This window comes from Aythya marila (genome assembly GCF_965140915.1).
Source record: "Aythya marila genome assembly, chromosome: 22".
NCBI lineage: Eukaryota > Metazoa > Chordata > Aves > Anseriformes > Anatidae > Aythya > Aythya marila.
Window position 1 is genome coordinate 7,447,248 of NC_139063.1, and position 12,505 is coordinate 7,459,752.

The following is a 12,505-nucleotide window of genomic DNA, read 5'->3' on the forward strand; positions in this document are numbered from 1 at the left end:
AAAGAGCTCCACAGGGAGGATGTTATTTATTTTTAATTAATGTAAGACAAATTCCCCACTTATATAAACACAGCTAGATAGCGTGCTAGTAGATTCAGATAGATAAATGACAAATTTAATGCTTAAGTCAGCCCTGATGCCAGAAGATGTTCAAGTTAAAACCTCAGGGCAGCTTTAGAAGTGAGTAACAAACTGATCTGAATTCATATTTATGAAGTGCGTAACCTCAGACCAGAATTCCTACAAGTGGCAGTCACAAACATAAGAAGTCTGTGTACACCACTGTAGAGTCAGACTTTGGTGACTAAGAAAACTATTACAGATGTGCAGGTAAATCCTGCATCCTATCCACAAAACAAATAGAAGCACATTTTCAAAGATTGCATTTTTCATCTTTCTCACTGTATGTCATCAAGCAGTCTCTTCAATACGTAAGGGATAGATGAGACCGAACATGCCTTGCTATTAGGGATGACACAGTAGAGAGCCTCTGGGTGAAGATTAAGGAGATGGATAACAAAGCAGATGTCATCACAGGTGTCTACTATTGAGCACCCACCCAGGATGATTGCACAGATGAGCTATTCTACAGGCAATTAAGGATATCTCAGGACTGGTAAGGGAACAGTTGTGTCAGCTCAACACCTTAAGTCTATGTGGCCAGACAGGGTTCATCCCAGAGTGAAGGAATTAGCAGACATTATACCTGGACTCCTATCTGCAATTTACCAAAGGTCTTGGGAATCTGGGCAGGTCCCTGCTGGCTGGAAACTGGCCAATGTTATACACATCTACAAAAAGGGCATGACAGAAGACCCAGGAAAACACTGACCTCTTGGTTTAAATTTAGTGTATACCTTAGTCCCTGGAAAAGATAAAGAGAACATTGTCCCGGAGAATATTTAAATAACAAAGCTGTTGGCAGGCACAGTCAACATGGATCAATCAAAGAAAAGTCCTGCCTTAGTAATTTGATCTTCTATGATAAGGCTACCTGCTTAGCAGATGAAGGGAAGACAATGGATGTAATCTTCCTGGACTTTAGTAAGGCTTTTGATACCTTAACTCACAGCATCCTTCTAGACAAACTGTCCAACTGTGAGACAAACAGGTTCATACTACACTGTGTCAAGAACCAGCTGAGTGGCAAAGCTCAAATGTTTATAGCAAATGGGCTACAACTGGCAGGCATCCAGTCATCAATGGCAATCCCTAAGGCTTAATTCTAGAGCCAGTTCTGTTCAACATTTTTATTGGCGATCTAGACGCAAGTGTTAAATGCATCCTTACCATGTTTGCTAACCTGGGAGATGCTGTTGATTCTGTCTTCAGGGATAGGCAGCCTTGCACAGGGATCTATATAGACTGGACAATCATCAAAAGAACGAAGTTCAACAAAGGAGAATGATGCGTGCTGCACCTGGGGAAGCGTGAGGCCAGACACAGATGAGTGACTGGAAAGCAGTTCAGCAGAAAGAGATCTGGGAGTGCTGGCTGACAGCAGGCTCAATGAGAGCCAGCAGTGTGCCCTGGCAGCCAAGAGAGCAACCTGATTTTGGGGTGCATTAAACACAGCATAGCCAGCTGGTCAAAAGAGGTGATTCTCCTGCTGTAGCTAGCATTGGCGTGGCCTTACCTTGAATACTGTATGCAGTTCTGAGCCCCACAATTAAAAAAGGATATTAAGATACTCAAATACATCCAGAGGAGGGCAACAAGGAGCTGGCCAAGAGGTGACCTACTTGCTCTCTGCAACTCCTTGGGGAAGGGAAACGTAGAAGGAGGTGCCGGTCTCTTCTCCCCAGTAGCTGATCACAGCATGCACAGGAATAGCACAAAGGTGCACCAGGAGAGGTTCAGACTGGACATTAGGAAAAATTTCTTTACCACAAGGGTGGTCAAACACTGGAACGGGCTTCCTAGTGAGGTGGCCGATGCCCCATGCCTGGCAGCGTTTAAACGGCAATTGGAAAATGCCCTCATTAATACACTTTAACTTTTGGTTAGCCTGAAAATATCAGGCAGTTGAACTAGCTGATTTTTTGAAGGTCCTTTCCAGGTGAACTATTGTATGGCATTCTTATACAATAGGTTGTCATAGCATCCATTTTGCATTACCATCTCACATATTAATATTTCAGCTTTATCTTTTATCACTCAAGTGTTCACTCATTGATCAGGTCAGAGACAAAAAAAACAGCCTATGACTTTGAATTTTGCCAGGTATACTGAACCCAGCAAGATTTTACTGCACTATATGAAGACATTTAACATGTGTAAGACCTTGGAATGAGGTAAAAATGACTTTTTAATTAAAAGGCAAGCAGTGCCAGGTTCCTCACAGTTCTATCTTGAAACAAGAGAAAGGATAAGTTAAGGATAAGCTTACATCCATCAAGCACTTTCCAACCAACAAGTGCCAAAGAGCAAGCAAGCAAGCACATTTTTTGAACATCGCATTATAGTAGCTGAGATTTGCTGTCTCTTAATGATACTTATCCCAAGCTCCTCTCTGTTATCAAGTTTCACATTCTAGATGAGCGAGAAGCCACTGTCTCAGAGTAAGAACATACCACACTTATTTGCCACCACCTCTGGAGCAAGGTGTAGTTGACAAAAAGTATCATACAACCCAATAACCAACTCGGACAAAAGTAAAGTGCTACTACTGAAAAGAATGCTATCTATCCAATTTATGACAATCTGTGATTCAGACAACTAATGTAAATAGAGTTTTTTCAACAGCAATTCTTCCCTTGTACGAGGGCTTCAGGATGCAAGATGGAGCTAGCAGATCTCAGTTATGAAAATTATTTAAGTTTCTTAACTTTATCTTCCTCAACTAGTCAGATCACATCCATCCCCACAGTACTTCTCACACTATCCCCTTCCAGATTACTTTCATCAATGGCCCTGTTGCAACTCTCCAATCTTTTTAGACTTATTTTAAAGCACATTTGTGTCCACATCCTTTTGACTGCTGTCACTATTTAAAATCCATGTTGAGATTTCTGCTATGCAAGCTCATACATTACCAATCACAGGTTGCCTCTAATTTTTCCTAGAAGCAAGGGAAATTGGACTCATGAGGGACTGCAGGGCATAGCTGCTGTTATTTAGAATGGAAGAAAGAACAGGTTCAGACACCAAATAAAACTTTTGATAGCATTTTAGTCTGGACATCATTGTTTCCATTTGCAGCTTGAAGACAGCCCCTACATCTTGCTGCTTTGAAACCCAGGGCTTTACTTTTTTCACTCCTGAGAAAGTTTCACACACTCTCACTACCTGTGCAGATTGTAACAGTAACTGCAGTCAGATCCAAAGAAAACACCTGTCCTCCAGCTGGTGCAAGATTCGGAGTTACATCCCTCATCAGCCACACCTGCCCTTTTTGTCAGGGAAAGAATAAGAAAATTAACATATACTGATCTGAGGCATGTCCTAGCATGTCAGTTTTGTGCTACTTTGCTACTGGATTTGTCTAGAGATTAGCACGTGTACACAGTCATGGATTGTGACCCTACAAGTTCTAATGTGACAGGCTGAAAGTGATTTTTGGTGTACTTGTTCTCAAGTTTCTGCTGGAGTGCTACTTCAAAATTTCATTACAAATACCTTTTTGTGAGAATGCAGAAACTTCTTCAGCAAGGTCTGGGTTTAATAGTACTAACATGTTTCACAAATGTTGCCCACTATCGTAACCATGGGAACGTTAGGTAACCATTTAATTCTGAAGCCACAGTTTCAAAAACCCAATAAAAAGGCCGAGTATATTATCACACCTAGTAGCCGCACATCTTGAATTTTCTGTTACTTCTAAAAGTTGACATGAAAGATCTCATCTTGCATCACCCTACCCCTGGAATTTAATAGTTTGCTTCCAACATATTCACCCTCAAGAAAGTCCTGACTAACAGTCTCCCTTCTGTTGACAGAAATATTGATCACTTGTGTCAGAAATCTGAAAACACACATGAATACGCCTTAAAACTTACTCTGCTTGGAAACAAAAATTTTTCTTGCAGATCCCTCCCTCTAAAAATTACTAGTCAAAAGCTCACAATTCTTAAAACTGATATAAATCAGTACTTTTGACTAGTAACTTCTGCTATAACAGGGAAAAGCTTATATTTGCCCTCCCACACTGAATATAAGCGTACATCTTGTTTCGATTCTAGACCACCACTTACAAACTTATTAGGCTCACTTTAGTGTATGGCAAGCTTGCTCCTCAACTTCCCTAATCTAGGATTCTACAGATGCAAAGTGTTACATTGGAAATAGTAAATTTCAAGCCTCTTCCACCAGCCCTAACGTAAGACAAACCTCTGCTGACCAACCTTATTTATGGCCTCCCCAAAAGCAAATGGACTGGGAACAGACCTATCCTCTGCAACATCATAGCTAATAACTATGGACTAAGTATAACAGATGGCATAACTCTATTGTCAAAATAAACTGATATACCTCCAAAATTACTTTTGGGGTGCTGCAACGTGTGTCCACTATGAACTACAGCAGCCAGTAGGAGAATCTCACAATTTAAAGCATTGGTGTCTTCTCTTTTGAGTGCTAATAAACACTGATAAAGCCTTGGGATTTAAACGCTACCTACCACACTTCTTTCTACTACTATGTTTGTGCCCCTACCAACTATTTTTAATGTTGCCATGACTGTAAATATTCCATAGCACTTCAGGAAAAGGAGTTCTGTCCACACCTAAAGTCACCAGTCACAGATCACCTCCGCCTCTGTCTGCTACAGGCAAAACTTCACAGCTCTACTGGTCTGTTTCTCTCAGTTTGAAGTAACAGGTTTATTCATCTTCAGTCTACTGAAGAGTTACTGCACCTGTGATTTCCCTGACTGCAGTTAAAATATCAAGTAGAAGCTCCTTCATAATCTCTACATCAGCATCTTCAGAACTACTGCAGCAGCACCCCAGCCACAAGGACCAAGTAAATGTCCAGTCATAGTGGCAAGAGGTCTTGTGATAAGGTCTGCACAAGGACTGCTTCAAGGTTTAATTTCACTTCCAACTGAAGAAGTATTCATGGACAATACTAGCTTCTAATTTCATCAGTTAGGATTAATAGACACTAGCAGCAACACTTGGTCCTGGAACCTGCTGGTATAAACATAGCAATGAGAAGAACTAATTGAGAACAGCCCTGCAGAGAAAGACTTGGGATTTCTAGTGGACAAAAAGCTCGACTTGAGCCAGCAGTGCACACTTGCAGCCCAGAAGGCAGTTGGCCTTCTAGGCTGCATCAAAAGAGGAATGGCCAGCAGGTGGAGGGAGGTGATTGTCCTCCTCTACTCTGCCCTTGTGAGGCCCCACTTGGACTACCGCAGCCAAGTCTAGGGCCACCAGCACAAGAAGGATGTGGGGCTGTTAGAGCAGGTCCAGAGGAGGGCTACAAAGATGATCAGAGGGCTGGAGCACCTCTTCTACGAAAAAAGGCTGAGAGAGCTGTGGCTGTTCAGCCTGAAGAAGAGAAGGCTCTGGGGTGACCTTAATGCAGCATTTCAATACTTAAAGGGGGACTTACAAAAAAAGATGGAGAGCAACTCCTTGCCTAGTCAGATAATGACAGGACAAGGGGGAATGGTTTTAAACTAAAAGAGGGAAGATTTAGATTAGATGTTAGGAGAAAATTCTTCACTGTAAGGTGAAGGCCTTAATACATCACTGGAACAGGTTGCCTAGAGAAGCTATGGATCCCCATCCTTGGAGGCGTTCAAGACCAGGTTGGACAAGGCCCTGGGCAACTTGATCTAGTGTGTGGCATCCCTGCCCGTGGCAGGGGGGTTGGGACTAGATGATCTTTGAGGTTTCTTCCAAGCCAAGCCATTCTATGATTTCTATCTTTCAGCTCCATAAGGAGCTGAAGTCCTTGCAGACACTTAAGTACTTTCAGACCGAAGCCTTGAAAACATCTCTTCCTCCTACATCGTCTACTGTAACTATCTTCATTCCAGTGTAGGAACAGTAATTAGCTTGTTTCACCACCACCTTAGAAGACACATTACTGAGAATCACTTGAATTACAGATACATCCTAATATGTTAATCTCACATCAGGTATGGACACTAACTTACTACTCAGATCTTCACAAAAGGCTTTTGTGAGTCTTTAGTCTTCAGAACAGTACTCCAGAGCTGTTACATTACTCCATCTAGTACTCTCATAAAAACCATTAAACAAATCAAGATTTACTATGCTTCTCTTGCTGTAGTTGCTGCTGTGTAGTTACAAATTTGCTAGTCAGCCCAAGGCTGCTAATATTGTTGTTGCAAATAGACTGTCCATTTAGATTTTTGCTGTCAAGAAAGGCACAATGTAGAACAGGTGGAATTCAGGGGAAGTGGCAGAAGAGAAGCATCAAAACAGTAGCTGATTTTATTAAAAACACAGACCTAAAAATTCACAGCTTTCCTTGTTTCAGGTCTTACTGTCTATGATGTTATCATGTGTAAGTCCACTAACAACTGAGGATAATAGTGGCCATCTCAGAAAGCCCTTTGATTTTTATTTCTAACTGAAGTATGAAGATCAATGCAGGCAGTCACTTCAGTCAACTCAGGCAATCATCTCAGTGAACCTCCTTTCATGTTGCACATGGTGACTGTTAATCAGTCAACATATATGTATGTACAGCCTCATACAGCCTCATCAGTCACCCCAGTAGTGTCTCTGTGGCACCCGTTAACTACTGCTCCCGGACTGGAACTTTTCAGTGTATCAGCTGGCAACTGGGCTCAGAGTCAGCACCTGCCAAAAATTTCATTGTAGTCAGCTATTCATTCAGTTTCAAAGGACACTTCCACATACATCTCAGATTGCATGCTTAACGGGATCAACATAGATAAGTGTGCTGTATGTGTTTCTTCTTAAAATATTTGATACTAAACTTGAATAAAGATTGAATATGGATCTAAAAACCTAATAAATACATCAATACATATACATACACACATAAAATAGAAAAAAATCTAGAACACTTACCTGTATAGACTGATGGAATCCTAGCCACACCTCGTGTGGCAATTCACTTTCAGGAATTGAAAGCAGTAGCTCAAAACAACTCCTGAAAAAGTAAGAGGCAAGTAAGCAAGCTACCCGAACAAATTCTGTTTTTATGATAAATAACATTTGTGGCACATGTTACTTGACATTCAGATAAGAAGTGACAGCAGCAAATATTTTTGACTGCACAAATCAGTTAAGTCAGCAACAACCTCAGAATCAGGCATTAGGTGCCATAGTAAAGAGTACTCCTTTTTACCGTGCACAGTCTCGCTAGGATAGGATAACTTCTAGTCTTATAACCAAATAATGTCTGTTCAATATAGCTCAGGATTGTTGTACTATTTCTGCTCTTCCAAAAACAGAAAAAGGAGGAAGTGAGATCTACTTAACATTCCTTCATTTAAACCATCAGGCTAATGCTATCCCTTTTAAGAAACAAAAGAAACTTTGCATTTAGTATATCCTCCTCATTTCAGGGGAATGTCATTGAGAACACTGATCACTTTTTTAGGTGGGAAAGCAATGGGAAGACTATTGCCTATACTGTTCATGAATGGGCGGGGGAGTAATCTAACCTTGTACTGGGCATATGAAATACCCAAAAACCAGCTGCCATACAGAACACTTTGACCTATTCAAACTAAGTGCATCAACTATGACACTATGTGTAGAGATACCACAAGATGGACACACAGCTAAAGTGTTCTTGCAACTCATGGCAACATTAAGAAATAAAACCAATCTAAGACTCCAAATATAACAAATACACTGAATAACTTCTAAGGTACACCTGCATTGTAAAATAGTTCCAACTCACGCTAATTCTGGTTCAAAACCTCCAGTCCCAAATAATAAATATGACATATAAGACATAACAGGACAACACATTCATTCTTCCCACATACGTAAGAGCTCAGCTTCAGGAAGGGGAAAAGGTAGAGATGTTCACAAAGCAAACATGAGTTCAAAAATGGTTACTACCCAAAACCAATGACTTTCCCCCTCTCCTCTGACTTTTGACAAAGACATTAAAGAGTTACTTGCAAAATGTTATACCTTAGCAGCTTTCAGCCACATTCTACAGTCATATAACCTGGACAAGCTTGAGAAGTGGGTGCATATGGACCTAATGAGGTTCAACAAGTCAAAGTGCAAGGTGCTGCACCTGGGTCAGGGAAATCCCAGACATGAGTACAGAATGGGAGAAAAACTAATTGAGAACAGCCCTGCAGAGAAAGACTTGGGATTTCTAGTGGACAAAAAGCTCGACTTGAGCCAGCAGTGCACACTTGCAGCCCAGAAGGCAGTTGGCCTTCTAGGCTGCATCAAAAGAGGAATGGCCAGCAGGTGGAGGGAGGTGATTGTCCTCCTCTACTCTGCCCTTGTGAGGCCCCACTTGGACTACCGCAGCCAAGTCTAGGGCCACCAGCACAAGAAGGATGTGGGGCTGTTAGAGCAGGTCCAGAGGAGGGCTACAAAGATGATCAGAGGGCTGGAGCACCCCTTCTACGAAAAAAGGCTGAGAGAGCTGTGGCTGTTCAGCCTGAAGAAGAGAAGGCTCTGGGGTGACCTTAATGCAGCATTTCAATACTTAAAGGGGGACTTACGAAAAAAGATGGAAAGCAACTCCTTGCCTAGTCAGATAATGACAGGACAAGGGGGAATGGTTTTAAACTAAAAGAGGGAAGATTTAGATTAGATGTTAGGAGAAAATTCTTCATTCAGAGGGTGGTGAGGCACTGGAACAGGCTGCCCCATCCCTGGAGGTTTTCAAAGCCAGGTTAGATGAGGCCCTGGGCAACTTGATCTAGTGTGTGGCATCCCTGCCCATGGCAGGGTGGTTGGAGTTAGATCTTTAAGGTCCCTTCCAACCCAAGACATTCTGATTCTATGATATAAGGTAAACAAAATCAAATGCAAAAATACTTAATTACCATCTTGTTTACCTTTTTTACATTTCAGAAGCTTGCTTTCACAGTTCCCCAGTACTGTTCCTTTAAATAATAGTTTCAACCTGCAAAAAGTTCTAAACACTTTCAGACAGGCAGAAAAAAAGAATAGCCTTCCCCACGGCCATTCAGTCATTATTCAAATAATCAGACTCTAAAATCCCTGTCATTTCCATGCCCAAGAAAAAGTGGGTAACAGAACTGCCAGGTATTCTAAAGGTCATTTGTCTCAATATTATGAAATAATTGGGACTTACTTTTCCACTGTACTCAAGCCTGGCAATAAGAGTTCATTCACCAGTCCAGACAGTTACACCCAGGTTGCTGTTACTTGAGTGTCAAAAACAGTAATAGCAAGCCTCACAAGAGCTCAATTTTAGAACTCTATCTTAACATATGCAAAAAAGTGACTCCATGAGAAATCTGAAGCTCTAGGAGTACAACTACCACATATAACAGCTTACAGCTGAACCACAAGAATGTCCAGGATATTCTGATTACAGATTTCTGTTCCCCCCCCCCCTCCCCCCCCCTTGATTTAAGAAAATCAAGTTGATTGTCTTAATATTGTGTTAGAAAAACTGACTCTCATTCAACTGGAAAGAGACCATTCAGCCTTCCTTAGTGGCAAGAGTGAGGAATGGCCATTCAGAGTAATCCTTTTGGTAACTCCTCTTCTGTGTTCTCATCCATTCTTCCCAAAGAAGAAATCAACTGCTACTGAACAAAACAGCTTTGGCTTTAGAAAGAACCTAGCATCATTCTTTTGAGCTAACATTACTCTACAATTCAAAGGCATGGTATCATCTTGTTACCAAAGGTTAAATACCTTCTTTTTCCTTTGCGTTTTTAAAGAACAAGGGTTTGGGGGTTCTCCTCAACTTCGTGTTTTCTAACCAATAATGTAAAAAAGGGTTTTTGTTATACAGTACTTCAGTGTGCACTTCTCTCCCCCAAATCCTGTATCTATCTTTACTGTGACGCACTGTGGAGATTTTACTTAGGTGGGCAGCCAAGCTCCTTGACAACTACTTTCTCATTCCCCCTCCTCAAACGGAAAGAGGGAGAAAATACTACGCAAAAGGCTCAAGGGTTGAGATAAGGACAGGAAGATTGCTCAACAATTATTGTGATGGGCAAAACAGACTCAGAGAAGGGAGATTTGTAAAATTTATTGCCTATTACTAGCAAGCTAGGGAAGTGAGAAACAAAGGAAAGAAACTAGAAACACTTTCTACCCATCCACCCTCTTCAACCTTCTCCGCTCGAGCAGCACAGGGTAACAGGGAGTGGAGGTTGTGGTCATTCTACAGCACATCCACGCTGCTCCTTCTCAGTCACTCTGCTCCTGCTCCACATGGGATACCTCTCACAGGATGCTGTCCTTCCTGAACTGATCCTGCAGGGGCTTCCCACAGGCAGCAGCTCTTCAAGAACTGCACAAGATGTGGGTCCATCCATCAGGAGCAAACTGCTCCAACATAGGTCCCCCATGGGCAGCAACTCCTGCTAAGTCATCTGCTCCTGGCATGGTCCCCTCTCCACAGGCTACAGATCCGGCCCGGAATCTGCTCTGGCAGTGGTCCTCCACAGGCCACATCCACCTGCTCCACAGGCTGCAGCATGGAGATCTACTCCAATGTGGGACTGATGGGCTGTAGGGGGCAGCCTGCTCCACCAGGGGCATCTCCACTGACCTTGATGTCTACAGGGCTGTTTCTAACTCCCCTTGCTGCTGCGCAGCAGTTTTTTTCTCTTTCTTAAATATGCTGTCCCAGAGGTGCAAACAACATCACTTATTGACTCAGCTCTGGCCAGCTGCGGGGACAGGGACCCATTGGAGCCAGTGGAAACTAGCCTCACTCTACCACGGGGCAGCTTCCGAATTCTTCTCACAGAAGTTACCCCTGCAGCCCCCCGCCACCAAAACCCTGCCATGTAAACACACTACATGCATCTCAATGGAATTAAGGTATCATAACTAAGACCACAAATCAAAATACCAGGATCACTTCATGAAGTCAAACCTTTCTACCCTACTTTGTGAGCACCACCACAGTTATCTACCTACATGTAAATTAATTCCAAATTTTAATCATAATTATTGCAAATAAACATTAATGTGTGCCTGAATGTTTCTGGTATTAACAAAGCATCCGTCTCTAACATTCAACTTCAGAATATCTTTTAAGTCAAAACTCTCCTTGATTTCATTTTCTTTATTCTGTATACTATTCCTAGTATTTTTACTAGGAAAAAAAAAAACAAAACACATTATATGTAAACAATTATTCTGTAACCACTTTTATACCTCATCCATTTATTTAAATTTAAAGAATTTAAAGATAAATTAAAAAAAAATACTTTGGAAGCTTTCAAAATTGTGTTCATCTTTAAATTGTATTAAAAAACTTCTCTTATCTCAAGCTGCTTAGAGTTAAAAAGATGACTAATTATACATCAGATTATCAGCAGTACTAGTTCACCTGTAGCCAGAAGCTATCCTGCATTTGTTGAGAGCTTAATTAACTCTTAATGATTGAGAGCAGAATGATAAATTTGAGTTAATTAGTTTGATTACAACAGTTTATTACAAATGCTCTGTTAAATATACAAAGATATGAATATCATATGTGATTCCTCATGGAGGTATTATGAGAAGCAAAGACTTTCCTTCTGGGAGCAATGTGTATTAAACTCACTGGTCTAATCAACTCCCATTTCACTACTTCGAGCACAGAAAAAAATATAAAACACCTTTTTGAAGATGAGGAAATGGTAAACTCCCTTTCAAACCAGTGCCTTCACAGCCATCATGAAAAAACAGTAGAGTATGCTACAGTGTTTGAGAACGTTAGGGGCAGAGACATGTTGTTCTTTACAGCAGTGGGAACAAGCAGTCTGAGTTATATTTGAGCCAAGTTCCTTCACAGCCATGACCAAAAACATTCCTTCTCAATTCTTTAACGCATCTGCAAATCACAAGAGCAGTCACCACTCCAAGCTTTCCTTGTGTATCCCAAGGTTAGACAATAGACCAAGAAGTTCTCACACTTCATCAGCATCGTTTTTCTTATGGGGGGCATAGCTTCTACATTACATAGAAGCCCCCCATCACTTACTATGAACACAAAGCTGAGCTGGTCAAGTGGCACAGAAAGCCACAGTATACTGAGTTTTGCCACTGCTGACTCACCCAGCTGAAAAGGATGCCAGGAGGAAGATGTTCCTTTCCCTCACCCAGGAGGGATGTTGGAATAGAAGGAAGATTTCAATAGTAAGTAGAGCACTGTTTTAAAATGGGAAGCTTACTTGTATTATTTCTTATCAGGGTTCAAGTCTGAAAAGAATGTGTGTGACAGCTGAGATTAATCCCAATTGCTTCCCAGAACTCCTACTTAGATCAGAACAATACGCTTTCACATCCCTAACTAGTTAATATTCTTCCTCCTCCATGGAACTTAATTTTTTGTCTTTAATCTGCCCTACCTTCTCTCTCACTCCCTTAGAAATTTATAT

At 41.4% G+C, this 12,505-nt stretch overlaps 1 protein-coding gene across 2 annotated transcripts in view; it reads right to left on the reverse strand.

Annotated features, from left to right (window-relative positions):
• The window catches only part of RLF (RLF zinc finger), a 53,080-nt gene that overhangs the window by 33,753 nt on the left and 6,822 nt on the right, over nt 1–12,505 (reverse strand). The window contains exons 2-3 of one of the 2 annotated variants that reach the window (XM_082777610.1): nt 7,014–7,095; nt 6,425–6,779 (exon numbers count right to left, since the gene is read on the reverse strand). Coding sequence is in view for 1 of the 2 variants with exons in the window: in XM_082777609.1 (XP_082633735.1) it covers nt 7,014–7,095 (82 nt within the window). In the remaining variant the exon portion in view is untranslated. The remainder of the gene's footprint in view (nt 1–6,424; nt 6,780–7,013; nt 7,096–12,505) is intronic. The other variant, XM_082777609.1, reaches the window with a different exon arrangement.